The 27859-nt window shown below is 46.5% G+C and overlaps 1 protein-coding gene across 1 annotated transcript in view; it reads right to left on the minus strand.

Annotated features, from left to right (window-relative positions):
* GTF2IRD1 (GTF2I repeat domain containing 1) overlaps nt 1-27859 on the minus strand; it is a 106361-nt gene that overhangs the window by 34742 nt on the left and 43760 nt on the right. Inside the window, exons 11-21 of the mRNA XM_065418266.1 lie at nt 21905-21942; nt 20365-20445; nt 16421-16510; nt 14889-14936; nt 11723-11788; nt 8876-9059; nt 6375-6418; nt 6041-6103; nt 3272-3355; nt 1714-1897; nt 275-303 (exon numbers count right to left, since the gene is read on the minus strand). Of these exons, the coding sequence (XP_065274338.1) occupies nt 275-303; nt 1714-1897; nt 3272-3355; nt 6041-6103; nt 6375-6418; nt 8876-9059; nt 11723-11788; nt 14889-14936; nt 16421-16510; nt 20365-20445; nt 21905-21942 (911 nt within the window). The remainder of the gene's footprint in view (nt 1-274; nt 304-1713; nt 1898-3271; nt 3356-6040; nt 6104-6374; nt 6419-8875; nt 9060-11722; nt 11789-14888; nt 14937-16420; nt 16511-20364; nt 20446-21904; nt 21943-27859) is intronic.

Consider the following 27859-nt stretch of genomic DNA (forward strand, 5'->3'; position numbering starts at 1 on the left):
CCTAGAACAGCATTTTAAAAATGCGGGAAGTTTCAAGGAAATACCATCAGCATAAATGTGGGAATTAGGAGTCAGCTGTCCTCATCCGGGTGCCATGAACTCCACCAGATTCACCAAACAAACAAGGCTTGGACCACATTCAATGCGAAATTGGGGCAACGGCAACTTTCCCCACACTGGTGAAGGGAGTGCATTATTAGAGCCATGTAACCTCCGAACTGACAATACACTCTTAGTCATTGCCCTGCTTAGGCAAATGGGCATCTCCTCTTACCAGGTTTGGGGATGAGTCCTTGAAAAGGCCTGGAAAATAGAAGGAGAAAAGAATACTTAGAATGAAGCCAAGGCAGAAAGCAGGCACGCCTACACTGGCGGTTGTTGTGAACAGCAATTATACTTGTTAGTCATTATTTGAGAGTTAGTGACGAGGCCCCAGTCAGGATCAGGGCCCCGTTGCGATGGATGCTGTACAAACATATAAGCTCATCAGAGCAGGGACCATATCTTCCTACTTCATCTGAAGCACAATGCAAGAGAGGCAGTGTGGCCCAATGGAAAAAAAGCACTGGACTGGGCTTCAGGAGGTTGGGTGCTCTTCCCAGCTCTGTTACCGATGCACTGTGACACACTGGACAAGCTGCTTCTTGTCTCTCTTTCCACTCCCTCCCTTCGTCTGTCTTGTCTTTTTAGACAGTGTACTCATCAGGGCCAGGACCGGCTCTCACTATATGTATGTGCAGGACCTAGCACGATGGGACCCTGGGATCTCAGTTGGGCTTCTGGGCACTGCACTCGAAGAGCTTCACAAGGGAGGTCAGCATCATTATCTCCACTTTGCAGATGGGGAAACTGAGACAAAGGGAGGTGAACCAATTTATGCAAGGTCACCCAGTGACAGAGCTGGGAAAAGAACCCAGGGTCTCCCCAGTCCAGTGCCCTAGTCATTAAGCCACCCTGCCTGCACCCTCAGGAGTTAGCGGGGTTCTGAGCCACAGCCCACTGAAGTCAACGTTAATCTTTCCATTGTTTTCTGTAGGCTTTGGATCAGGCCCTTGTTGCACAGCGTCTGACCGTACCAACTCATCTGAGAGGGTTTAAAAAAAAAAAAGGAACAAACAAATTCAGTTATACCCTTCCCGAAGCTGCCACTAACCCCAGCCATTGCTGACTGGCTGATTTCCTGGAAGCCACACAACTGGAGCAACACAACCCAACTGACCCAGCACAGCTTGTTGTAATAATCCCCCCACACACACACACAACACAGCACAACACTTAAGAGGGAGCACCCCTCAGTGCTTTCTCATTAGAGACTTGGCACCCTGCGGTGACAGGAGACAAAGGGTGACTTTTCATTCCTGTGATATTTACACCCAGGTACTTATTTTTAATATGATCTGCCCCCACCCTGACAGGCAGCAACTGAACAGAAAGGAAGAAGAGGAAAAGGAGGGGAAACCTATATTTTATAGCCCACTTCTTTCCGTCAAATTATTAACTGCCTGCTTAATTGTTGTCTCTCAGCAGGATGGAAGCCTGTGTCATTAGAATATATTTATAGCCTTTCCCTTGAGGGGGACTGGCAGCACATGTGATGGATTCAGCCTCAGAGACTTAAGCTCAGGCACATGCAGCGGTCACTGGCACTGGGACCATGTTGTGGGTTCCCGCCCCCCGCAGACTGCATGGCAAACAGCCCTTAGGGAAACATACCTTGTTACTGTGAACTTGATTTTGTCAGCCACAGCTAATATTCTCTCCAGGTTCTGAGAACCAAAAGTGCACGGTTTCCTGAACGGAATTCCAGGGGGGAGCCCCTCTATAATCACGGACCCTGGGTTGCTTTTAATCCGTTTGTATGGCACTTGCACTGGGTACTTGATTCCCAAGGCCTCGCCTGGAAGAAAAACAAACCATAGATGCATCTCATATTTAGGATTCAAGCAGGATTTCAGATATCAGGTCCGGCCTCAACTCCTGTTATTCCACACATGTGCAAAATCTCCCCACCTCCCCCCACCCAAAGTGCACGATCGAGTACAGAACCAAATGTGCGAGCTGCTTAATGGAGCATGTCAATCTTTAGATCAAGGACCAACATTTTCAGGGCCATCACCATGGGGACGATCAGAATGGAATGGTCCTGAGGCAAGTAGTGAACGCACAGAGCCGTAGTGAAGAGCTGATGAAGCAAAGGAGAGACAATTAGGGAGCTAAAGCTACATTAAAAAAAAAAAAGAAGAAGAAAAGGAAAAAAGATAAAGGGCATCCTAAGCTGGTGATCAGACAGTACGGTAGGAAGGATGGAAAGGTAAGTGCAAGTCACTCAGGGACATTATTTGGGGCAATTTCCATTCCATTTTCCTACCCCCATGTCCATCCGCTGGAGTAAGACCAACAGCTTCCTCCCAAGAAAATGCGATCACATGCTGGATGGGAGAGAGCGGCTACATTGGGTAGACTCCTTGGACTATGCTCCAAGGGAGGAAGGAAGGCCCAATGGTTAGGGCACTAGCCTGCCACTTGGGAGACCTCCGTTCAGGTCTGTGCTCCACCCCAGACCTTCCATGTGAGCTTGGCAATCACTAACTCCTCTGTCTCAGTTCCCGATCTATAGATAATAGCACAGAGGTGTTGGTGGTGGTGCTCAGATAGATAGTCTAGCAATGGGGGCCAAGTAAGCATCACAGACACATCCCCAAGGAAACACACAGGTAGACAGAAAGGACCCGCCTCCCAAATGCCCTACTCAGTGGCTGATACTCTTCATTTATAGTCATTCCAGTCCTCTCCTCCCCTACACACTCCTTCCCTCCACCCGTAACACCAGGAGTTCAGACGCATCTTCCTAGCTCTACAACCCTCTGCTAATGAAATTACCATCTTCATCCTTCAAGGTGGGGGGGGAGTGGGGGTTGAATCTGTCTAGGAACTGCAAGCAGCATTAACAAATGATGCATGCTCCCGATCACACGAATCTTTCCTGCTGAGTAAGAGCCATCTACACTACCAAAGCCTTCAACAAAAGCCACTTATCCCCCCCCTCAGAGAACAGAACCATCATTCTGTTTTAATCCATGCGCAAGTGCCATGTCCCACATGTGACCCTCAGAACAACAACTGCTCGAAATGAAAAGGGGGAAGCCGTATGAAACCACCCAGGGAGAGGTTATCAAAACAGAAATTCAGAGGAACAGGGAGATAGGAAAGGGAGAAGACACAGAGAAGGGGAAGATTCAGGGGAAAAAAGAAAATCACCCTGATCTCTCACCATATTTCTTGTTGAACAGATCTTGGACTTGCTCCCTTAGAGTGTTAGCAATATCTATTCTCGAAAGCCTGGCGTCATAATTTTCTGTAAAGTAAAGAAACAATTATGGACTTTGGCTGTTCAATTAAAAGGCACTCTGTGACTTTTAAGTAATACAATTTTCTAATTATAGGAAAGTCCTCATCTAGCAATTAACCACTCCCTAGAGTAGGCCATTCACAGTCCTTAAAAACCAAAATAGTTTCAACAGAAATAGATATTTTTCTCCTATTCTCTAAGAATGCTGAGCAAGAGCTGCATTAAATCTGAGATTCAATCATCGTAATTACTGACATTACACAAAATAACATAAACCTCAAGCCACGCTCTGCAAGAGGCAGGGAGCGTTCTGAACTGGTGCTCTAAGAGGATGCGTTCTCCAGAAGAGATCCTGAAGAAGTCAGGGACCTGGTTACTGCAGTCAGCCATGGTGCTCAGGAATTTGCTAACCAAAGAGGCAGGGATGTTGTGGACAACTCTGACAGATGTCTCCCATGGAGAGGATCGAGTTGTAGAAAATTTGGATCATGGGTTACACCAATTTACTCCAAATGAGGATCTGGCCCTTGGTGTCCAGGACCCTCTGTACTGCTTCTTACTCATCCTTTATGTGCCATTCGAGAAGGCCTGACACGTCCATAGGAGAATTAGGATGTATTGAAATCTTTACATTAAGACCTTAGTGAGTCTCCCATTCAGGCCACATGCATCTGTTGTGATGATGTGCAAACTGATGGGGACCCTTTTATTAGAGCTGAACAGGCACTGGTGGAGAGCCATTGTCCAGGGAAGCAGCCATGTAGATAACAGCTATTGCTGGTGCAAGAGTCCCCATGGACTGCTCCCCAAACCTGTACCAGACAGTGGTATTTACCAGCACTCCCTTGCACTGGCAATGAGAAACGGACCAATATTGTCAGCAATATCCTAGACACTTTGTCACCTTCTACACTAGCTAACAGGGGAAGAGTTTATCTTGAAGGGTTGACTCTGTTTAGACCAGAGCAGTGATAAGTCAGCCACGGGAAAACTCAGAAAGTCCCAGCACCACCACCAAACAGTTCCTTTGTGAGGGCTGCTCAGGCTGCATCTACACTATGAGCTAGGGGCATGATTCTCCTGCTCACGCGCACACGTACTTGCGGTGGCTCTCATGAAGCTAATGCAACTATAAAGAGCAGCATGGCCACGATAACACAGGTAGCAGCCGCTGCGGCATCGCTTAGGTACGTAGTCGGCACAGCTAAAGCCATGCCTTCACTGCCAGGTCCCTCAATGAGTACCTTGGGTGTCCAAGTGCCAAACCAGACCACCGTATGGTATACTATTAGCTCCATTCATACTCCGACTACCCCACTAATGCATCCGCCTACTTATACCAAGTCTGAGTTCGGATTGGCACAAAAGATTCAGACGGCATGTTAGAGGGCAGGAATGTTTGGCACTTCTTCTAGGAAAGGCAAATGGGCGCACCGGTTGCTTACACGGAGTCTAAATTTGGCTGCGTGTGTATCTAATTCCAAGTCATTCTTCATTCTAGGTCCGCTCCACAGTCAATGGGGGTCTTTCCACTGATTTCAACAACCTCTGGGTCAGGTCCTTCACCTGCAAAGGTCTGTGCACTTTGCCGAGAAATAACACAGAGAGAGTGGCACTTGAACAGCTCTCAACGCTTGCCTTTCTGAAGGCTCGGTCTATATGGTGTGGTTTAAAAAGCACAGCTGTTTCTCCTTTATAGTGTAGGGGACGCCAGGACAATGCCATCAGAGGCTGGACATACTGGGAAGAAAAAGCGGACTCTGGTCTGTGAGAAGGCCTGTGCGCATGAGACTTGGCAGCAAGTGTAGTGCTGTTCCGGCGAGCACTGCAGAGCTGAACGGTATGTACATAAACATCAGCAGGGTTGAAAAGCCAAAAAAAAAAATTAAAAAATGCAAACCCCGGGGCTCAGAGTATTTAATTTTGTGCCTTGCAAGGTCAGATTGAGAGATAATTAAGTCATCCAATTATGGCATATTCCTGAATGCCTCTCAAACCCTCTGTGCTCAGAGCTTGCCCAGACTTTGCCTCTTCCCTCCTTGAGATCCTTCCTGTCCTGCCGCCATACTGCTTCCTTCGTCTTCTCCCTCTAGCCTCAGCTTTGGACCCTTCGTCCACCTGCCTGCCAAGCCTTTAAACCACACTGCTGCCTGGGGCCTTTGCTACATTCATCTCCTCAACGCCAATACTTCCATGCCATTACATGAACCGCGTGTTCTGTCTTCTGCGTGATGGATTGCTAGCGCTCACCGGGGCAGCCAGGAGGAAGAATGCTCTTGTGGTGAAGGTACCACCCTGGGATTCAGTTATCTGCCCCACTGCAGGCTGTGTGTCTGACAAGTCATTGTTATGTCTGGGCCTCATTTTCCACATCTGGGAAATGGGGTGATAACACTTCCCTCCCTCCCAGCAGTGTTGTGCAGATATATACATTAGTGACCGTGGCATGTCCCAATACTGTGCTGATGGGGACCATACTAGTACCTAGACAGACAGGCATTGGCTCCATGCTGTAAATGCCACTATACAAAGATATATTAACAAGAGGTGTAGTACTGCCCTCTCATCTCCCCATAGCCATAGCCAAGTACATTCCAACCCCCCTGTGGGTTTATAGAAGACTGACATGGAAAAGCTCTTTTAAATGCACTTCAGACTCAGGAGATCTTTCCAGATGCTGCCCACTCTTACCTTGAAAGCCCTGTCTCTTCACAGCGTCATCGACAAGGGAGTCACTGGAGTCTCTCTCGCTGGCTGCAAAGACAAGGGACACAGCAGGAAGCATTAGGACTACCTGTGCAACTGAAGCAATAACAAACAAGGCTCTAATTTTCAGAGCTGCTGGGCGTCCGCAGCTCCCACTGCACTGAATGCGTTCACAGCACTCTGAGAAGTCAGGCCTAAAAGACTACAGAGGTAGGGGAAGGAATGCAGTGCTTTGGAAACTGTTCTGATTCCTTTCACGCTTCATTATTGATGCCCGGGTTATCTGTAAGTTTCAGAATCCTACCCATAGCTCCTGGGCTGTCAGAGGTAGTCTCCTTCACTCCCTCAGCAAGAAGCTCTGGTCTGGAAAACATTGAAAAAACAAGATGAAGAGTGAGTGAGGATCCATTCCTGTAAACCTTCAAGTTCTTACTACTACAATCTGTCCCCTAGGATAACACTCGTGCCCACGAACCCAACACACACATCTGGCTAATGCAATTTTAAACCTCTTGCAGTACAACAAGGCAAGCTTGAAAATCATTTTCATGCCAGAAGAGTCTTCAGAGAGCCAGTGTAACACCCTATGGCTTGGTCTACACTTACCCCCCAAGTCGAAGTAAGGTACGCAAATTCAGCTACGTGAATAACGTAGCTGAATTCGACATACCTTACTTCGAACTTACCGCGGTTCAGACGCGGTCCACACGCGGCAGGCAGGCTCCCCGTCGACTCCGCGGTACTCCTCTCGTTCAGCTGGAGTACCGCAGTCGACGGCAAGCACTTCCTGGTTCGATTTATCGCGTCCACACCAGACGCGATAAATCGAACCCGGAACTTCGATCCCCAGCCGCCGAACTAGCGCGGCAGTGTAGACCAGCCCTATGGGATAAGATTAAGTTCAGAGCTGCTGAGCGTCTTCTATTGCATGCAAGTACAATGCAGTTCCTCTCCATAGACAATGCAGTGCAGAAAATTTTATTTATGATAAAAAATGAACCAGGATAGGACCCTGGTACCTGTTACAAACCCCACATACAGGTGTTTAGAGATATACTACAGAGAAGTAGATTTGAAGGAGTGGGACAGGTGATAAGACAAATCACAAATGCCAAACCTGCTGTTAGTTTGCAGATCAAGTATTGGTTGGATGCCAACCAAATTCTGCGCCCAACTTTTATTTTCCATTTCAGCGGTCATCCAGCCTTGCCTCCACTAGTCCCCTCATCTGCGAGGGAGAGGTTGTGCCCAAGAGCAGATTAACACATGTCTAGCAGCCAGAACGTAAGCACTAATACCACTTCCTTAGCAAGCCAGAGGATCCAGAATTTGGAATCATTCCGAGACAGACAGTAAAAGGTGTTTGAGGCATAAATACCAGACATCTCTTGAACTCTGACCCTAAAAATCTGTAACTGGGCAGGACCAGAGAACGTGTTCCAACATCTCCTCTGTGCCCCCTCTCATCCAGTCAAGCTTAGATGTTTTATCATCAATTTATTTCATCTGGTTGGGGAAATAAAACACAATCTTAAATTGGATTTCTACAAAGCTAAAGGCCTGCAATTATACCACCTACAGCTGTGATTAAATCAGGTCATCTAAGATAAGAAGAGCTAGGCTGGATTAGCACTTAGATGGGAGACCTCCACCTAGGGGAGTTAGATGCCAGCCTGCCATTGAAATTAATGGGGGTTATAAAATTTAATTCCCCTCAGTGGCTTTGAAAATCTTAGGTGCTGCAGGAAGTTTTGCTGCTGATGCAGTAAAGTGATTTCCTCCATTTAATTCCACACTGCTATAATGTCCTGGCATGGTGTTACGAAGCATTCAATTGCTGGAGGTGCGGCCTGTCACGAGATGTAAAACCAAGCCTCTGCCCATTTGTGGTCACGGACTATCCTGTGGTGCTTTCCTCAGCATTGACCTCAGCATTTATGGACAAATTATAACTGCAGTTTCTACTGGGTACAGAATTCTTCTCTCCTTCCTGGCCTACGCTGTTGTGCCGTGTTGCCGTTGGCTGCTTTAACAGTTGCTCTATTTTAGTTGTGGCTAAAAACCGATGCATGTGTATGTCACAGTCCCCCCCACCCTCAAACACATCCTTGTTACTAGTGGAGATGGAACCTGGGATGTTCAGCACTAAAAGCAGAGTCTTCTACTGTCAGAGCCAAAGAAACAACTCCATCAGCTGGCAGTAACAGCAGGCCTTTATCCAATATATGCACCAGCCACTAGATGGAAACCTAACATACTCAGCCAGCAGGTTATACATATATACAAATAGTTTTATACGATCAGTCTGTACACGGCTTTGTTGTAATTCTGGAGGAAAGGCCTTATATAAACACAAGACTGTCACATAGCCTCACATCCTGCAAATTCAAATGCATCAATCCACACTTCCAGGGAAGTTCTGCAGTCAGCGCTTCCCTCCAGGCAATGACTTTGGACTCCAATAGCAATGACCTACGTAGCACTTGACCCAGAGACTTGAAGGTGACAAGCTTTGTATCCTATTACAAATCCTCTGAGCCAGGCAGTGCCACCCCCCCCACCCCCCCCCGCAAAGCGCATGAGGAGGAGGTCAACGATATCATCGCTTCCTTTGAGCAATTGTTCAACCAAAGTAACCATCTGATCGCTTTCATAGGGAACATTCATTGCAGAAGATCAAGCTCCGGATGTGTTCCAGGTAATTTATGGGACACAGGTCTCTTCTTTAGAAGTAAAAGCACAAACAGTAGCATAAGGTGCAGCCTCCCGGAGAGATTTGCAGATACTGTACCAATAAGAGGTTCACCAGACTTGCCTTACCTCTTAATGACAAACTGGATGCTGTTGCTAGCTTGCAGTATCTTTTTCAGCTTTGCAATCCCAAAGCAGTTAGGACGCCGGAGTAAGATGCCTTCAGGCAAACCCACCACAAACAGGTCTTCTGGGTACATCAGGAACTTGGCGTAGGGGACTTTGACAGGCTCCGAAATTCCTATGGCTTTAGCTGAGTAAGGATCAAGTCTCATTAGTTCATTTGGCCTTCAAGTTGGGCCCAAGTAAAACTGACATCACACCCTATGTTTTGGGGGGAGGTTTACACACACACACACACACACACACACACACACACACTTCCTCCTGGGCGTGTCTTTATGAACCTGAGTCATACAGACTGTAGAGCACCCTATGGAAAAGAGAAAAATCTACTAAACGATCCTGGGTTGTCTTCTGAATTTGCTTGTTAAACGTAACATGTAACCTGCCTCTCAATAATGTACTTGTTCCTGAAAACGTTGGGAGACACTCTCTTAAAGCAATAGGGACCCCCATGTCTGTATCCTCTCTCTGCAATTGCCTGATTTCTGGAACAGAAGGAGGAATTGCACACAGAATCACCATATTGTGACAGTTTTGTAGTGCAAATTTAACCCCCCGGAGGGGTGTATTACAGGCCTCCCCCTGGGCCATCTTGACCAACACACCAGCTTTTGAACTGGGGACTGCCACAGCTAAATGCACAAACGGCTACAACTTGAGCTAGAGAGCTCAGGCTCCCCACCTGGGGCTGTCACAGACTCCTATCCTCTGCAGATCAGCACAGAGCTGCCCATATCACATGCACTCACCACCGGGTTACACAGGCCAAGCCATGGCTATACACAGTCAAGAACCAAGTTCTAGAGTGGTCTTAGGTAACTTTCTACTGTTATAGAGGTGGTCTGGGAGAACTTAATGCTGGTGAAAGGCACTGGACTGACAGGCCTGGTGACTGGAATCCTCCGTGTATCTAAACATGCCCTACCAAGACGCCTTAACTTTGATGTGGAGGGACAACTTTGAAGGGCGAGAGCGCAGCTCCCGGCCACTCCACTGAAGCTAGCACCAAGGGTGGTAGTTAGTGACAACACTTGCAGTGCTTTTGTGATGAGGACACTCGTCCACTAGGAACCAGACTGAGGACACAAGCTCATTTCACACATGGCTCAAGATTCAAAAGCGCTTGGCTCACAGCAGCTCCCCCTCATTGTTCTCTGTGGAGAAAGTGGGGATTTCTCCATTGTATTCATTGGGAGCTCAGCTCTTTTGAAAATCCAGCCAATAGGCTGCTGAACAGCCATCACAGAGCAACAGCTTTTGGTCAAAAAGAAAAAAAATAAGACCCTGGGCTGAACATGAGCTAGCAATTTGGAGTTGACAGGCTCTACCCATTGCCAAACCTGGGAGTAATCCAGTTCCCACTGGAAACCTTATTGTTAAGTCTAAAGCTTTTTAATAAACTAGCGTCACCAGGAACAGAACCTCTCTACAGATCATTTCAGTCTTGCAGAACAATGGCAAACCAATTTGTTTCAACCATCCTAGAAAGCTCTTCCTGTTTTAAAGATTCCTTCTGATCTAAAGCCGCCCACACTTAATGTGGAACTGATATGCTTTCTAAATACGTATAAAAACCCCATGACCCCACCACCACCCACCACAAATAACCTCAACCACCCAACAACCCATTTTAAGTTCCTAATTCAATCCACAGAATGGAAGGTTTAGCCTTAACATGACAAATAAGTACATTTTTAAACACATTTGAAATCCCATTTCCTCTTTCTTTTAACTGCCAAGAGCTCAGCTCAGTGGAGGGTGTTTCTCCAGCAAAAAACTTGCCCATAGCAGCTTAAGGGTTGCAGCTCCCCTGCTCCGCTTCTGGTGTTTGTGACATTCTGGTTGTGACAGGCCCAGAAAACTTTGTTTATTCTCAAAAGGTTCTTGTAATTTTCCATGTCCCTTTCTGGTGTGTGTGTGTGTGTGTGTGTGTGTGTGTGTGTGTGTGTGTGTGTGTGTGTGTGTGTGTGTGTGTGTGTGTGTGTGTGTGTGTGTGTGTGTGTGTGTGTGTGTGTGTGTGTGTGTGTGTGTGTGTGTGTGTGAGAACGTGCCCCACGTTCACCCTGAACTCAATCAAGATCCGATACAAACTCCTGCACAGTAATAAAAACACACAAAAATGCTTAGCAGCTTTTCATAGGGCTTTTTACCCAGAGATCTCCACACACTTTGTTTAAATGGGCAGACCAGGGCCCTATTTTACTGAGCGGGGGACACTGTGGAAGTGAATGGCATTTTCCCAGGAGAAGTGGGAAGCACTTTTGAAAATCGGGACTCAGATGAGTTTCTCAAGGATACACGGTGTAAGAATGGAATCCAGGTTTCCTGGCTCTCAGTCCAATGCTCTATCCACTGGACCACCCTGCTGTACTCCACTGATGACCTTTTACAATCTCCCCCCCCCCAAATACCTTGGCACACTCCAGAGCAATCTGATTGAAAAGGCTTCCTGACATTTTCAAACAACAGAAAAGGAAAATACTCCAGCCCTTTTCCACTGTGGTAGAAAGTCTGTGGGTCACTGAGGCAATTCATGGGCAGGTAGTAGCCAGCTAGAGAGGTTTTTTTTTCAGGAAATCAAGAGGAAGAGTTGCAATAGCAAGGTCCAGTGAGAATCCCAATGCATTTGTAAGCCCAGCAGATAGCAAATGAACAAATTAGACTTCACGTTCAGGCAACAACCGGTTTGGAAATAGTAGGTGACAGCTCTGAACAATTAGCTAAATTCTTAGCTCCCTAAGGCAGAGACCGGCGCTCAGCATTAAGAATGATGGCTAATGAACATCTTACCGTATCGCGTGTTGAACAAAGTTTCCACTTGTTTCCTCAAATGACTTAAAACGTCACCTAGGCCATCTGGAAAACAAGAGAAACACACTGACAAATAAACCACCTCTAACCCCAGGGACGTACAATAAAGCTGTAGGGACAGCCCTATTCTCCACTGACCTGGAGAGGCCCTCTTAAAACCTCTGCTCCTTTAAAGCCAGTGCCATTCCTTGCAGCAGCTGCCACCAAACTCCATCCGCACCAGGAATGGGGGAGCGACATCATGAAGAGTCACTGGCAAGCCCCACAGCTGACAAAAGATCAAGTGGCTCTTGTGACCAGTGAAGCTGATCTCAGCTCCCAGGCAAGATGGGTTTTCCCAGTCTCCTTCAGCCCTAGGGCAACATCGGAGACTCGGTGCTATAGGTTGACGGGCCAGGTATTTTTCAGAGGCGGCAGTACTGTGTCAGATCATAGCGTGCACTGCATGATGTGAATGGAATCACAGAGGGGTAGGAAGGATTCCTCAATTACATTGTTTTGCATCTGTCTCATTCTTGATGGTGATATAATTTATTTCTCCCGTGCGGTTTTATTTATTTATCTATATATTGATATCCTTTCATCTCCCTGTGTCACACCCAGTGGGAAGTGTCATGATTTTCATTCATATCGGCTCTCTATTTTCACAAGTATGTTGTTGTTTTAAAATGGCTTGTTTCTTTCCGTACATGCTACTAGTCGATCTCGTCATATTTATGGCAACAGGATTTCTTGCTGTTATTATCCACTCAGCCCAATACTTTTGGTTCAGCTGAGTTCCTCTTGCTGACTAATGGCGGCAGAACAAAAGTACCATAAGCTCAGGCACAAACACGGGTAATTATTTGTTTAAAAATGTCTCATCCACACAGTATCAGGTTAAAAATTAAAAATTCAGGTAAAAGTCAATTTACCAACAATGTAACTATTTAAGAGAGGTTAAAAGACAGGCTCTGTCCTTTAATTTTTAGCCATATAGTCCACACAGTCAACCTATGGCACTCATTCCCATGGGATGAAAAGTATAACTGGGTTCAAAAAAGAATTAGATAAGCTCATGGAGGATAGATCCATCAGTGGCTATTAGCCAAGATGGCCAGGGATGCAACCCTATGCTCCAGGTGCCCCTAAACCTCCAACTTCCAGAAGCAGGTGACTGGACGACAGGGGATGGATCACTTGAAATTGTACTATTCTGTTCATTCCCTCTGAAGCATCTGTCACAGGCCACTGTCAAAAGATAGGATACTGGGCTAGACGGACCATTGGTCTGACCCAGTATGGCTGTTCTTATGCAGGAAGAACATCAGTTTTGGAGATAATTAGAAAGGAACAATGGGATCAAAATGAACCCATTCAAAAAGATGCAGTGCCATATATTTATTATTCTAGTTTGTATTACAGGTCCCAACTGAGATCAGGGCACCATTGTGCTGGTGCTGTACATACACAGAGCAGACGCAATCTCTGTCCCAGAATGTTTACAATCTAAATAGCCAAGACCGACAAAGGGTGGGAGGAGAAGCAGAGGCACGGAGGGGAAGTGGTTTGCCCAAGGTTACACAGTAGGTCAGGGCCGATCCGGGACTAGAACACAGGTCTCCTGACTCACTCATCGGTGCTGTACCTACTAGACCATGCTGCCTCTCTGACAAATAATATTATTATATAGACTAGAATAAACTGTATGGATAATTATCAAGTCCTCAAGAATTAACACCGCCATTTTCAGGAAAATAAAAAGGGGTAACCTTCGATACAAGGCACATGTGACCTGAATCAAAGTTCACACCACTCTCACATTGTTCTGTAATCTCTCCGTTTTCAATCTCTCTCCCTTCACTCCAACACAACACATGACTCATTTTCCAAGCCTGAAGACTTCATGTTTGGACCACTTAGAGATAAACAGGCCTATGACACAACACTGAAACAACACTGAGAAGTTGTGCTCCAAACCCTGAAGAGTTGTTTCCATTTTTGTTGTTCATTTAGTCTCTGGTCCAGCGGCAGTCAGGAAGGCATTCCCCGCCTTCACTACTAACCTCCACGCTACTCTGTGGCCAGATGAACAGCTGACTGGGATGGCCAATATTTCTCACTTTGGGGAGCTGTACAGCCTCTGCTAATTCAGGGCTTGCTCCTGCATCATTTAAGTCAACGGGAGCTTTGCTACTAACCTCAGTGAGCACACAATCAAGCTCTTAGTGACATGACTTGGACAGACTACCAATAGTAAAGGATTTAATCAGACAGTGCATCACTGCAATTTATACTTAAAAAATAACCCCCAAACCTGCAGCTGATACCATAGGCGCTGAGTCCGTGGGTGCTCCGGGGCTGGAGCACCCACGAAAAAATATTGATGGGTGCTCAGCACTCACCAGCAGCTCCCCGTGGCCCTGCCCTGCCCCCCTGCTCCAGCTTACCTCCACCTCCTCCGCGAGTGCGCCGCTGCGTCCTGCTTCTCCCCCGTCCCTCCCAGCGCTTGCGCCGCAAAACAGCTGATTCACGGGGCAGGGAGGGAGGGGGGAGGAGGGGGAACGCGGCGCGCTGGGGGAAGAGGCGGGGCCGGGGATTTGGAAAAGGGATCCAATAGGGGCAGGGAGGGGGCGGAGTTAGGGTGGGGACTTTGGGGGCGGGGATGGGGTGGAGTCAAGGCGGGGCCAGGGGCGGGAGGGGCAGGCACCCACTGACACCAGAGAAAGTTGGCGCCTATGGCAAGTAAATTTGCTGGGATCAATTCTCAGCTGGTACAAACTGAAGTGATTTCACTAACGTCAATGGAGTGACGTTGATATACAACCAATCAGGATAGATCTGACGATCTAGTCATTGAAATACAGAGATGCGCTTCTGAACAGGGTGGCTGGGAAGCTAATTACCTTGCCAAGAATTTAGAAGGTCCACCCAATGCAGCCATCTGTTTTTTCTTGTTTTATACTCAGATTGGGAGCTCGCTGGGGCAGTGACTGTCTTTTTGTTCTGTGTTTGTACAGCACTAGCAAAATAGGGTCCTGGTCCCTGACTGGGCCCTTTGATCATACAAATCATAATAAAATACAGCTGTTTTAATCAGGCTTTAAACAAACCTGAGATTCTCAGAGGATAAGCTGGCCTGCTTTTATTACAAATTCACTCTTACCTTCCATCGGCTTTTCTTCGTGTCTTAAGTCCTGGCTGGGCTCTTTATCTGAAACTGGAAGGAAAGCAAAGGTTTAGCAGTTTCTCTTGCATAAATCAGTCAACGTTTCCCAAGACACCTCAAGGAGCAGGCATGAGAATTTGCTTGAGGCTAGAATGAGGGATGAAGATACAGCCAGATGCGCTAGCTAGCTAAATGGAGTATATTCCTCCTATGCTGGGAAAAACAGTCCAGTGTATAGCCAGCATTTCCCAGAGAACAGAACTCATAAAGCAGAGAAGTTTGGGGACTGCCCCTCCCCCCCACTTCAGTCAACAGAGCACAAAGCTGAGTGACACAGGACATGCCTTCTGGTCCATCTTTCTGACAGTCTGTAAGGGCACGGTCTGGTCCCCAGCGAGCAAGGGGTTTATCTTGGCTCAGATTCACATCTCCTTTCACAGGTCCCCAGAGCAAAGGCTATAAGAGGGGCTACTTAGGCTGTAGGGAGCTGCCTTTGGGGAAGGTCAGAAGAGGTCTAGGTTGAATCTGGGCCACAACCTTTTCTCGTTAGTCTCTCTCGATTACATTAAATGATTCTGCTTTCATGTTACAAACATTAACCCTCAAGGAAAGGCCCTTGTTGACTGTGCTTTTTATTCGACTGTTTTCCCATCTTACTTTGCCTTTCACATAGTGCTCATTACGATTCCTTCTGGCTTCTGCAAATTGCCAGCCACATGTGCCATGAAAACCAGGGGGCCTTCCCTCCCAGCAGCATGTCTTCTCCACCTAATGGGGCTTATGGCATGGGATCTTACATCCATTTCGCCCCGTGGAATGTCCTTGAACAAAGTCACTTCCCTCTGTCCCTCTGATTCCTCTCCACCTGTTGCCTATTTCGTTATTACGGTTATTTATTATTGCAGCACCTAGGAGCCCCGTGGTGCTAGGCGCTGTACAAACACCACAAAAAACATACTCCCTGCCCCAAAGAGCTTACATCTATTTTTAGATGACGAGTCCACGGGGCAGGAACTGTCCCTTACTCTGTGCAGCACCTAGTACAGTGGGATCCCAGTCTTGGCATTATTTTAATATAAATAATAACAATGACAATATTTAAATATGCCACGGGGGGAAAAAATAAACAAATATTTGACACACTTCGCCTCTGGATTATCAAACGTGTTTTCTATTGGACACAGTTAAGGCGGCTTCAGAGCAACAAGGCTACATGTTTAGGCCAAGACTTTTAGTGACAGAAGCCTCTTAGGCTCCTATTTCCATATCTGTGCTCCTAAATGAGTGACCCAATTTCAGTAGTGATGACCACCCAGCAGTTCTTACTGGTCAATAGGAGTTGCTGGGTGCTTGGCAATTTTGAAAGGTCAGAACACTTACTGATGTGTAAAACTGTGGAATTAGGACCCTGACTTTAGGCTCCTATTATTGTAAAGCTTGGCCTGAAATTTGTACTCCATTTCTTTTTGGATGTTTGTAGGATTTCCGAGCTTTCTGATTCCAAGCAGTTTATTATTTTTTTTTATTACCTGTTACTGTTTCTAGCATGTAGTTGGAATCGTCTGAAGTCATGCGGCTGGTCACTGGGTCGTGCATTTCATCGGAACCGGGGGATCGGTCTGTGAACAAAGCACCAAAGACAGTTCTGACAGCCCAGTCGCTGTCCCTGGAAGCAGACTTCAGAGCTTTATGGTCCATCCACAAGAATTCATGAAAAACTAACCTACCCAACATGAGCCTCTGCATGTTGCTTTGATAAAGGATGCACTTACACAGTCACAAGGGCACGTAGGACCAGAAGCAGAACTACTCACACTGGTCCACAACCTCAAAAGTATTTAGGCATCTAATTCCCATTCAAATGGGAGTTAAGCGCCTAAATATCTTTGAGGATCTGGGCCACAGTGTCTGGAATGTTTTGATAACACCTCTGCTATCTTTCTCCTATACACTTTAACACTTGTAAGAGGACATCTGAAACATCTATAAAACCCACTCCACCTTCCCAAATTGGGGAAAATAGCATCATCTGCAAAAGTTTCCTCATAAGCCTCACAAAGGGTGAAGACCAAAAATGGCTTCATGATGACTTAATATCTAGACGTCCAATTCTGGCTTTAAAATTTAAGGAGGCATTCTTTTATGGAGTGAGGCAGCGAGTTGGTGGAATGGTCTACCTGAGGAGCGGGCGGTGGAGTCAAGCAGCATTAATTTTTCTTAGACACATGCCCTCTTAATTTAAGCCTGTCTCCTCTAGTGTTGGCCTCTCCAATGCCCTCAAAGAGATCTCCAAATTTAATTTTAAAATAAACCTTTAGCTACTTTAAATACTTCAATCAGGTCACTACTTAATCACCTCCTCTAAGGATAAATAATCCAAATTTCATCAATGTTTCCTCCACCATTTTATTCATCATCTTCCTTGCCCTAAACTGTACTCCCTCTAATTTAACTATACTGGCCTTCCATTTTTATTACCTTATGTGGACTCTGAACTCCAAGTGTCATCTAATCAGGGCTCAAAAACTAGGATAACTCAGTTTCCTTAAATTTATATAAAATACACCTATTAATGCCAGCCATTAGCCTTCTTCTCCTCCTGTTACATGGCATGCTGAAAATGTTTGCTCTAGCAATATACCCAGATCCTTTTTCCTTCCTCTCTATTAACTATGGGATAGAGTCCGCTCTCATTAAACTGGTGTAAAATCCAGAGTGACTCCATTAACTTCAATGGAGTTGCATCAGATTAACACAGGTGGCTCTAATTCAGAACCATCTGAAGTACAGCTAGCGTGGGCATTATTTCTACCCAAGAGCGTCACCTCCCAGTTGGACACATTCAAAGTCATGCTCTTGCTCTGATTCCCTCAAGGTTACTATGTAGTTAATGCTTGTAAAACACATTGAAAATCCACCTTACTAATCACCTCTTAAGATGTTCCTACCATTTGGTGCACTACCTAGCTAAGGTAACAACTCTATAAATACCAACCCAAGGAATAGCCTTCCTCAGGGAAACTCGTAATCTCTCCTCTTTACTCTCCAGAACCCAGTGTTTTCAACGCTGCTGTCCCCATTATGGCCTGTGACCACTGGCTCCTCAACAACTCTAGGACCCAACGCAAGAAAGCACTTGGGCCCAGATCCTCAAAGGTATTTAGGTGCCTATCTCCCACTGAAATTAATCTGCGTTAGGTGCCTAGGATCTGGGCCTTGGGCAAGTGCTTAGGTCCCAGTGATTTCAATGGGATTCAAGCATGTGCTTAGCCACCCCTCCTGAACAGGGATGCTTTCCTGAACTGGTGCCCTGGTCAGGAATATAAACATTTGAGGTTTGAGATCTTCCAACCTTATACAACAGACAGGAAACAAATTAGGTGATGTTTGTGGTCTTGCCTTCAGAAACTATTTACCCACTTTGCTGTAGAGGATCCCAACACTGACTGTTAGCCCATCAGCTTTTCCGGGTGATCCTCTCCCCAAAGGTTAGTGGCTCATGAATGCACTCTGGGTCCAATCCTGCATGTCTCCTTTCAGCCCGTTCTCCACGGTCTACTCCAAAACGACATGCTTATTGTGCTGGATCACACCTGACCCAACTTGCGTTGTCTACCTGCCCCCTTCCCCTGACCCAACTGATCCATCTAATTCACTCATGCACACGTTCCCCAAAACAACACTCAATAGGCCGGGATAGCCAAACACCAGGGCTAAAGAAAAGATGGGAGACCACGTTCTGCTCTCAGTTCCACAGATATAAATCCATGGTAACCCGCATAAAGCCAAAAGGGGTTAATTTGGAATTACAGCCGTGTACCAGATTGCCCCCTTGTGTCAGGACACAGCTTTTCAGGGGTTCTTCCTTTCTAGCACCACAATGGTCTGGCACTTCTGTGGCCTAGCCCTCTGGCCAGATCAGCTCTCCATCTAGTCCCCTTCCGGCATTAACAGAAAAGAAGCCACATCTGAACTCAAAATAGCCACTTGGGCAGTAAAGACCATAACTAGATCTTCACAGAGAAAATCCTATCAAGGGGAGAGGCCTGGTCAGGCCAGGTTACTTGGGTTAGGACAAGGAGAGTGAGCCTTCCCTGTCCCGGGCTTCATCCAGAACTGGCCCCTTGGAAAAGCCGCCAGCCTTTTTTATCTGGCCTGATGGGCCCTCATTGACCTCCGCCTGCTGCCAGCTCCGCTAAGTCCCAGAGGACTAAGTCTCACTGGTTCTGCCTGGGGAACCCACTCTAGGTAATCCCTGGAGATCTGAAGTCATTGCTCTTCCCTCCAGCAGGACACCTTCTTAGGGTGGGTCATGCCAAGACAGGGGGCAGCAAATGTGTGGTCCACCCTACCAGTGTAACTGAGAACAATTCTAGACCCTGCTACGTTTAGTTGTGTGTGTGTGTGTGTGTGTGTGTGATTGAAACAAGACTATCTAGCATATGTGCATCACTGATTGCTCACTGGCAGCTTGGTAGCCTTACAACTGGTTGCTTGGAGCTACTATTTATTCACTTGTACAATGATAAGCCCTAGCCAGATGCAGGCTGCAGAGACGTCACCAGTGGTCCTACAGGGCATATCAGCTAATGAGAGACAGAAGCGACGATAGAACACCAGCTTTTAATAGGCTCATGATCCAATTACACCCTCAGGAGCCAATGCACAGTGCTATAGAAACGCGGAGGCCACAATTTAAAGGGATCAGCCTAACAGCATTTTTTTCACACTGGTGCATCCACCCCATAGGTGTTCATCTCCAGAATAAATCGACAGAGACAATTTAAAGTGAGGTCACTTTAAAATCCCTTCCAGACCCACTCCATATTCTTCCCCAACAGGCTGCAACCACTGTTTCCAATTTGCTCCCTCTAAAAGCAAGAAGGTCTATGGCTTTCTTTGCACAGGGCTGGGAGTCAGAAAATCTGGATTCTACTCTCAGTCCTGCCATGGATTTGATACGTGACCTGGGACAAATAAGTTAACTTTCTGTGTCTCAGTTCCCACCTTTGTAAATGGGGACAGGGATACTCACTGGGGATTGGGTGGAGAGCACAGGGACAGAGGAAGGCAATGGTCACCTATCATCTCAGTGCTTCTTGCTTATCACCTAAAGAGCAGTGTTAGCATCCGCTCCAGAAGAGTCTGCTCCCAGCCTGCCTGGCCAGAGGTGGGACTGGGACAGGGTGAAAGGCATAAAATGAACTGACACAGAACAAGCCCTTGGAAAAACAAAGCCCTGTGTTATCCCAAAGGCCTTCCCAAGAAATCAGCTAACTTCTGATGCACAGCTGGAACTTGACTTTCGAAAGGGATTTGGGGGTGAAATTCATCCTAAAAGAAAGTGAGATGAGGAGACATCCCAATTTCCTGCAACCTGCCTTTCCCAAAGCAAAACCTTCACGCAGTGCAATCTAAGGCCAATGTTCTTTGCCTAGATATTTCTGAGCAATTCAAAAGTTTTAGATTTTACCTGGAACGGTGATTTGAATGATGTCCAGCTCATCTGGCTCTATTTTGATATGTCTGATCCCACTCAGTTCTGCTGAGGTACCTAGCAAGAGAAAAAAAATAGTCGGAGGCATGAAACACAGTAACTGGCCACTATCAGTGCACGGGAAGGAAAAATCCTCATTGCCCGCATGTTAGATTCTAGACAGTAACCTATGGCTAATAACGATGCTTAGCACTTCACCCATAAGTCTCAAAGCACATTGCACATGTAGGTAACCATCACTAACCCCATTGTATAGATAGGAAAACTGAGGCAGAGAAAGGATAAGGCTTTATCTATATGAGAAAACTGCACCAGTTTAATTTAAATCACTTTCTAAACTGGATTTAGTTAAATGATCAAACCCCTATATAGATGTTCTGATTTCAGTTTAAGGATGGCTTATTTCACTTCATCTTAAACCGATTCCTATTCGATTTAAACCAAACTGAAGTAAGCCTGGTTTAAAACCACAATAAGAGTGTGTTCATAGCCTGTTGCACCAGTTTAACTATTCTGGTTTAAAATTCTACCGGAAACAAAGTAGGGCAATTTCTTCTGGTAGAGAAGGCCTCAGTAAATAGGGCTCCAATTCCGCAGCACATTTAAGCACGTGTTTAAGTCCCATTATCGTCAAAGTGTTCTGTTGCATCAAGGCCTGCCCAAAAGGCCATAGGACGAGTATCTCTGCTTCCCTATCTGTGAAATGGGGAAAATACTTACTCACTTATCTGCCTCCAAGGGGTATTGTGACGATCAATTCACGTCAAAAAGGTTTCAGAGATGTGTCTAAAGGAAGCTCTCTAGAAAGGATCCTTGACTGTAATTCACACTTCCCACTAGTATATGAGGAGAGCCACAGTCTGTAGGCCGTCAGGGCACAGAATGAGTCTGGTCTATTTTCTCAGGCTTTTTCCCACCATTATTCAGCTTACACTCCTGGGTAGGTATTCTTGTTGTTATTATCTTTTGTATTTGTTTTTAAATAATGATGCATTCCCACTCAGATGGGCTCATTTTAAAGAGGGAGCATATGCCCATCTGTGTGTGTGTGTGTGTGTGTGTGTACACGCACAAGACACACACAACATTCCTCATACAGAGATTCACAGAATTGTTTATTGCACATCAAAATACACAATATAGAAGGCACTGTCTTCCCCAGGACATATCTCTTCCTATAAGCTATTCAACAGAAGCATTCAGAGATTCCAAGCCCCACACAATGGAAAGTATAATACACTATGGGGAGCCGTGATAGGCAGCAATGTTTGCTACACTTTTGTCATTTGTATTGAAAGGTTTCATTACAACAGCCATAACTGCAGCACATTGCTGGGAGAGTGTGCACTCAGCAAATGCATTTCATGGGCATGTCATCATCTCAGCCAAAGAACTGGAGAGTTTATCTGCTTCCCGGGGAAATCTGATATTTATTAGAAGGTACTAGGCCTTTTTTTTTTTTTGTCCCTCACCATTACACTTTTTCAGTAGAAAGCAGCAATTATTTCTTGCTCACCTGGTTCACAGTCTTCAGAAACACTACTCTTCTCAGACCTGACAAGGAAAAGCAGACAGGAGACATGGTAAAGGAACTATCAATGGATAGCTTAAAAAAATACATGCTTATATACAGTGCAGTAAATAGACAAAAGAGGGGCATTTTCAAGGGACTGAGAAAAAACTAGCTCCAACTTCAATACTTCCTCTGCATAAGGAAAAAATAATGATCCCACCCTGACGATCCTAGCAGCAGAGCACTCCCGGGCTCCAGTTGAAAGAATTCATGACAGCTCTCAAGGTTTCTGGTGTCAGTAAACCATTGCAAATTCCCTTCTTTAAGGCTTATACAACTCGTCAGCAAATCAGATCATTATAATACATTTCATAAGGAAGTGAGAGAGACACCCCAGGATGGCATGGTGCGGCACAGACGGTTTGTCTTGCGTGAGTTTTGGATGGGCAATGCCACTTAACTTACCAGCGTGACACGTTTCTGCAGTAGAGGTTTTCACTGGGGTAATTACATAGGTGCCGCTACTGCAGAGGAAATGTTTGAAAATGTTCTTAAGATAGATGGGTCTCAAATCAAGCTCAGTTTCCCCCCTTAACAGTGCTATTATATATCTGAACTTCTGGGAAGATTCAGGTACCATCTTGCACATCTGAAACCCTGCAAACATTTCAAGCATTGCCATGAATGAGATCAATCTTCTGGCCAGTGACCTACTGGAGGCTAAAGCATGCGTTGTCTTGGGTTTTTTAGTAACCAAGGCCTCTGGGTTCTGAGTCCCCACTCAGTCACATCAGTGCAAACCAGGAGTAAATCCACAGATGTCAATGAAGTAACATCGATGTAAAGAAAGAGGAGAACCTCACTGAGTTTTAACAACAAACCTCAGGTCTACACCGCAAACTCGCATCAGCGCAGCTGTCCCAGTTAGCGATTCTAGTGAAGATGCTTTAAGCTGATGGGAGAGAGTGCTAGGTCTTCTGCCCAGGACTCGTCGTTTGGCTGAATCTGCACCCACCGAAGACAACGAGAGTGGCACCATTGACTTCCATGGGAACAGAGTGAAGCCAGCCAGGAATGCTTTTGAAAATCCCTCTCTAAGGATGTAAGGATTTATATGGAGAGCAAGGCTACCCACAGCTATTCGAATACATGCTAAATATTAGAAAAAGCAAACAAGAGTTTTTGGAAGGGATGTAAACCCCTGGGCTTCAGGGCGTTCGGCAACCTGTAACGAATGGCGCTTAGGAGGAAACCTTCCCTGGCGCAGATTATCCCATAATTGTCCATTTGCACCTTCCTCTACAGCATCTGGGGTTACCAAATGTCATAGACTGGATGACTAGTCTATGTTCCTAACAGGGGAGCACAAGTCTCTGTACACACGCTACACACAGATCTGGGATTTTTTCTATAAAAAAAAAAAATGTATATTTTATTTAGAAATATACATTACCAAAACATGGGGGTGGGGGGTGGAATGTATGATCAAGGCAAGTTTTGCATCTCCACTGTAATTTAGGATTTCCTCTATAATATGCTGAATTAACCCAAGTGGGCTATAATTCACTTAGCCTGTGAATTCAACATACATGGCTTGATTATGTTCTCACTTAGACCCGTGTAAGTCAGCAGTAGCCCAGCTGAACACAATGGGCTAGTCAGTTAGATCCCTGTAAATCCAGAGTGACCCCCTGACTCCACTGAACTTGTGGTAGTGTTTCACCAGTATAACCGAGTGCTGAAGCTGGTTCAATAGATCTGGGATTTATATTCGGGTAAAACCAAAGGAAGTCAGATCAGAATAAGGCTCAGTACAAATAGCCTCATGATTATGCCGCAATGAAAACAAACTCAAAACTCGAAACCCTGCTCTGGTTGGTATCCCTTACAATCATTACATTCAACTTAGAACCACCACCAAACTCCGCTCCAGAAAAAACATCATTTTTCTCCAAGATTCTCTAAAGCTATTTTACCAAAATGTGTAAATCCTGACTGACACTACTAGAATCAGAGTACAGTAGGGATGAAGGTGAAGACAATTCAATATTAGCAGGTGTTCAACATGGACCGCAAGCCCCCAGATTCGCTTGCACGTTGAGAATGGCAAATTCCAGACCTTTTACTGACTCGGATACTGTTGCACAGTCGGATAGAATACTCAGTAGTAGATTTTCTTAGCAAAATGTCTTAGGGGCAGATTAGCAAATTAGCTCCACATCCCTATTATCTTGTCACTGTTCTGCCTGCCTGTTTGTCTTCAGGTCGATTTAACTGTATTTTTATAATTGCGGGGGGGGGGGGGGGGGGAGGGGGGGAGGGAGATAAAGTGTACTAATTGCAGAGAAAAATTCAGCAAGAGGAAGGGATATGTTTTCCGCTATTGACATACAAAGGTTGATTTTCAGGGGTGCTGAGCACTTAAACCCCCTTCTGAAGTCAACAGGAGCAGTGGGCGCTCAGCAGCTTTGGAGATCCGGCCTAACCAGCTGAAGCCTGATCACACACCCATTGAAGTCAATGGCTGGTTGGCTAACTGAAGTATAGTTCTGTAGTTAAGGCACTTGCTTGGGACTCCAGAAACCTGGGTTCAATTGCTGCTCTGTAACAGACTCCCTATGTGACCTCTGTCAAATCACTTAGTGCCTCGGTGTCTCAGTTCCCCATCTGTAAAATGGGGATAGCAGCACTATCCTGCCTCCCTGGGGTGTTGTGAAAATGAACAGTAACAATTTCAGGTACTATCGTAACGAGGGCTGCGTAAGCATCCATCTAGACAGAACAGCCAAACCCTGATTAACATCAGCGGTGCAAGATCAGGTCCTAATTTGCACTACCCATTATGCTCTCATTTAGCAAAGACTATGCATAGTCAAGTAGACAATAGAGCTTTTCCATCTATGCAATATACCTACCTATACAATATACCTATATAATAGTATACCAATATAAGGAAAGGCCCAATCCAGTGCCCACTGAAGTCAATAAAACCCTTTCATTGACTTTAATGAGTGAGCCCTATATTTATATATCAATTCTTAATTTCAACGACTTATTACCAGTATAATCAATTCATACAGTGTATCACTTCCTTTAGCAATATACATACATTGTGCAATCCAATACCACAACTGAAATTACAGACTCCCCAGTTGCAATTGTTCATCTGAGGCCTGATTCAGCAGAACGCTTCTTAAGCATATGTTTAAGTGTTTTGCTGAAGAGGAACATGATCGCTCCCAGGCTTAAAGTTCAGCATGTGCCTATATACCTTGATGAATACTTGCCAAAGCGCTGTGACATTGTGATGTTGGATTCTGCTTGTAAGAGGCAACCTTTGCCTGAGCCACATTTCTTAAACCTGGGGCGGCAGTCAAAGAAGTGGACTCCTTTGCAAGTTCTAGCACTTGAACAAGAAGAGCAAAGGCCTGACAATTTTCACAGTTTTTGAAGACTCCCTCTTGCTCCAGAGACTTTTTCCCAAGTTTCTTGCTTGGCTGAGACTAGTGCAAGAGCATCCATCCCACAAATGTATGCGAAATGGCACGATACAGAGCATGAGCCAAATTCCACTCTAAGCTCTGTCCGCTTCCCAGCGCTTGTTGCCTTGAAGTCAATATCATCACACAAATCTACTCCTGGTCTCGGGCGCCGAAGAATACGGAGAATGTGACTGTCAGGTGTTAAGAATTTTGGATCAATACATTCCTTGTGCTAAAATACTCTGTGATAGTTCAGCGCTCAGCATGTGACAGCAAGCTCTGGACAAAGAGGAATTGATTCAACAGCAGCCTTTTCAGTCACGTGTTCCACATGTTTACTTATTTCCCCATTAGACCCTCACCAAAGCAACAAGTTTATCCATTCTTGGAAAATACAGCCTCGTCCGCATGCGACGGCTGTCAGCTTGACCTATGCACCAGGGGCTGCCGGGCTAAAGCATGAACTGCAATTGACCAAGCTAAAAAGCCAAGGGTCTGTAGCTGGGGGCTGTAACAGACTCATATTATTTATGGATCTGTAACACATAGAAGCGGGTGGGTCACATCACACAGTTTAGTAAAAACAATGCAAAAGGCTGTGTCTCTTCTCTCTGTTTTAAGAGTATCTTAATTAGGTTTAGCTTTCATCTGCTCCTAATTAACTTCAGCAAATAAAATATAATACCACCTAGCTCTTGTATTTAAATAAGCCTGGTTTAAACTAAAATAAGAAAGTGGACACAACAGCCTTTGGGGCCAGTTTAAGTGAATTTGATTTTAAAATCCCACCTTCAGCTAAACTGGATCAACTCAGCATGCCCTAAGTACACCAAGCAGCACTCACTAGTCGAGCGTATGTGTCCTGTACAGGGCATCATCGTTATTACTTGTGACACAGCAATTCACAGGCAGGGCCAGTCCCTGCCCTCAGCCGTAGTCATCTCAGGATATTTGTAAAGACGTTTTTCCTGTGGGATTCACTATCCATCACAAAATTAAACAGGATGTTGCAACCAGTGCCTAACGCCCCAAGGCCTTTAGGGCTAGAATGTTATTAACCTCAGTGGGTACGTCTACACCACACACTAAGCTCAGGTTTGACCCCCAAGCGCCCCTTCCATGCACACACAAAGCAGTCTGACTTGGGTCAACAAGCACTCAGGGCCAGGTACTAGAGCAGAGGTGGGCAAACTACTGCCCGCGGGCCACACCCGGCCTGCGGGACCCTCCTGCCCAGCCCCCGAGCTCCTGGCCCGGGAGGCTAGCCCCCGGCCCCTCCCCCACAGCCTCAGCGCGCCGCACCACTGGTGCAACGCTCTGGGCAGCGCAGCTGCAGAGCCGCAGCCTGACCCAGTGCTCTGTGCTGCGCAGTGGGGTGGCTGGAGCCGCGCCGCCAGCCACCGGTGCTCCAGGCAGCGCGGTAAGGGGGCAGGAGGGGTTTGATAGAGGGCAGGGGAGTTTGGGGCGGTGGTCAGGAGGCGGGGGTGTGGATAGGGGTCGGGGCGGTCAGAGGGCAAGGAACAGGGGGTTGAATGAGTGCAGGGGTCCCGGGGGGGACAGTCAGGAAGGAGGGGGGGTTGGATGGGGGAGCGGGGGGCAGTCAGGGGCAGGGGTTCCAGGGGCGGTCAGGGGACAGGGAGGGGGGCATGTGTGTAGATGGGGCAGGAGTCCTGGGGGGGCCGTCAGGGGGCGAGACGCAGGGGGCGGGGGCCAGGCCACGTCTGGCTGTTTGGGGCGGCACAGCCTCCCCTAACCGGCCCTCCATACAATTTCCGAAACCCAATGCGGCCCTCAGGCCAAAAAGTTTGCCTGCCCCGTCCTAGAGTCTTGCTGGGGGGAGAGCAGAGCCCTAGTCCCGCTGAGACTGGGGTCCAAGCCTTATGTTGCAGTGCGGATGCAGCTCAAGCTGCAGACCCAAGTCAGGAGGTCTGCGTAGTGAAGTATGAACGTGTTGGCATGGAAACACCGCGTCCAGCAGCCCAGCTCCCACAGGCCTGGGGTCAGCCCCAGAGCACCATGGGAGTTTTGCCCTGGGCTTCACTGGGACCAGGATTTCACCTGGCAAAGCTGGTTGGGCATGTGGGAGGAGGGAAGTGGGAGTTGGCTGAGCCCCCAAACGGGGTGTCACAGAATAGCCCCTATCCCCTGGCACACCCCGGGGGCTGTGGAAGGAATCACACCCCTCTGGGGTAACACCAGCACCCAGAGCACTGCTCTTCACTCAGGGCTGCAGCCACATACCGCCATGTACCTGGCGTCTCAGCAACATTAAGCTGGTCACACACCAGAACATCTCTCCCCTTGCCGTCTGTAGTCACATGTCACTACATTTACACTTTGTTCATACAGAGTTAATACCTAATCAATAGGTGTTATAAGAATATCACAGGCATACGTCATGTGTGTTGCATGTGTAACCACGTGTATCACTTGAAGGCTTGATAGATGGTTATAAACTATTGACCTCACAGACTTT

Source organism: Emys orbicularis, chromosome 17, assembly GCF_028017835.1.
Source record: "Emys orbicularis isolate rEmyOrb1 chromosome 17, rEmyOrb1.hap1, whole genome shotgun sequence".
NCBI classification, from domain to species: domain Eukaryota; kingdom Metazoa; phylum Chordata; order Testudines; family Emydidae; genus Emys; species Emys orbicularis.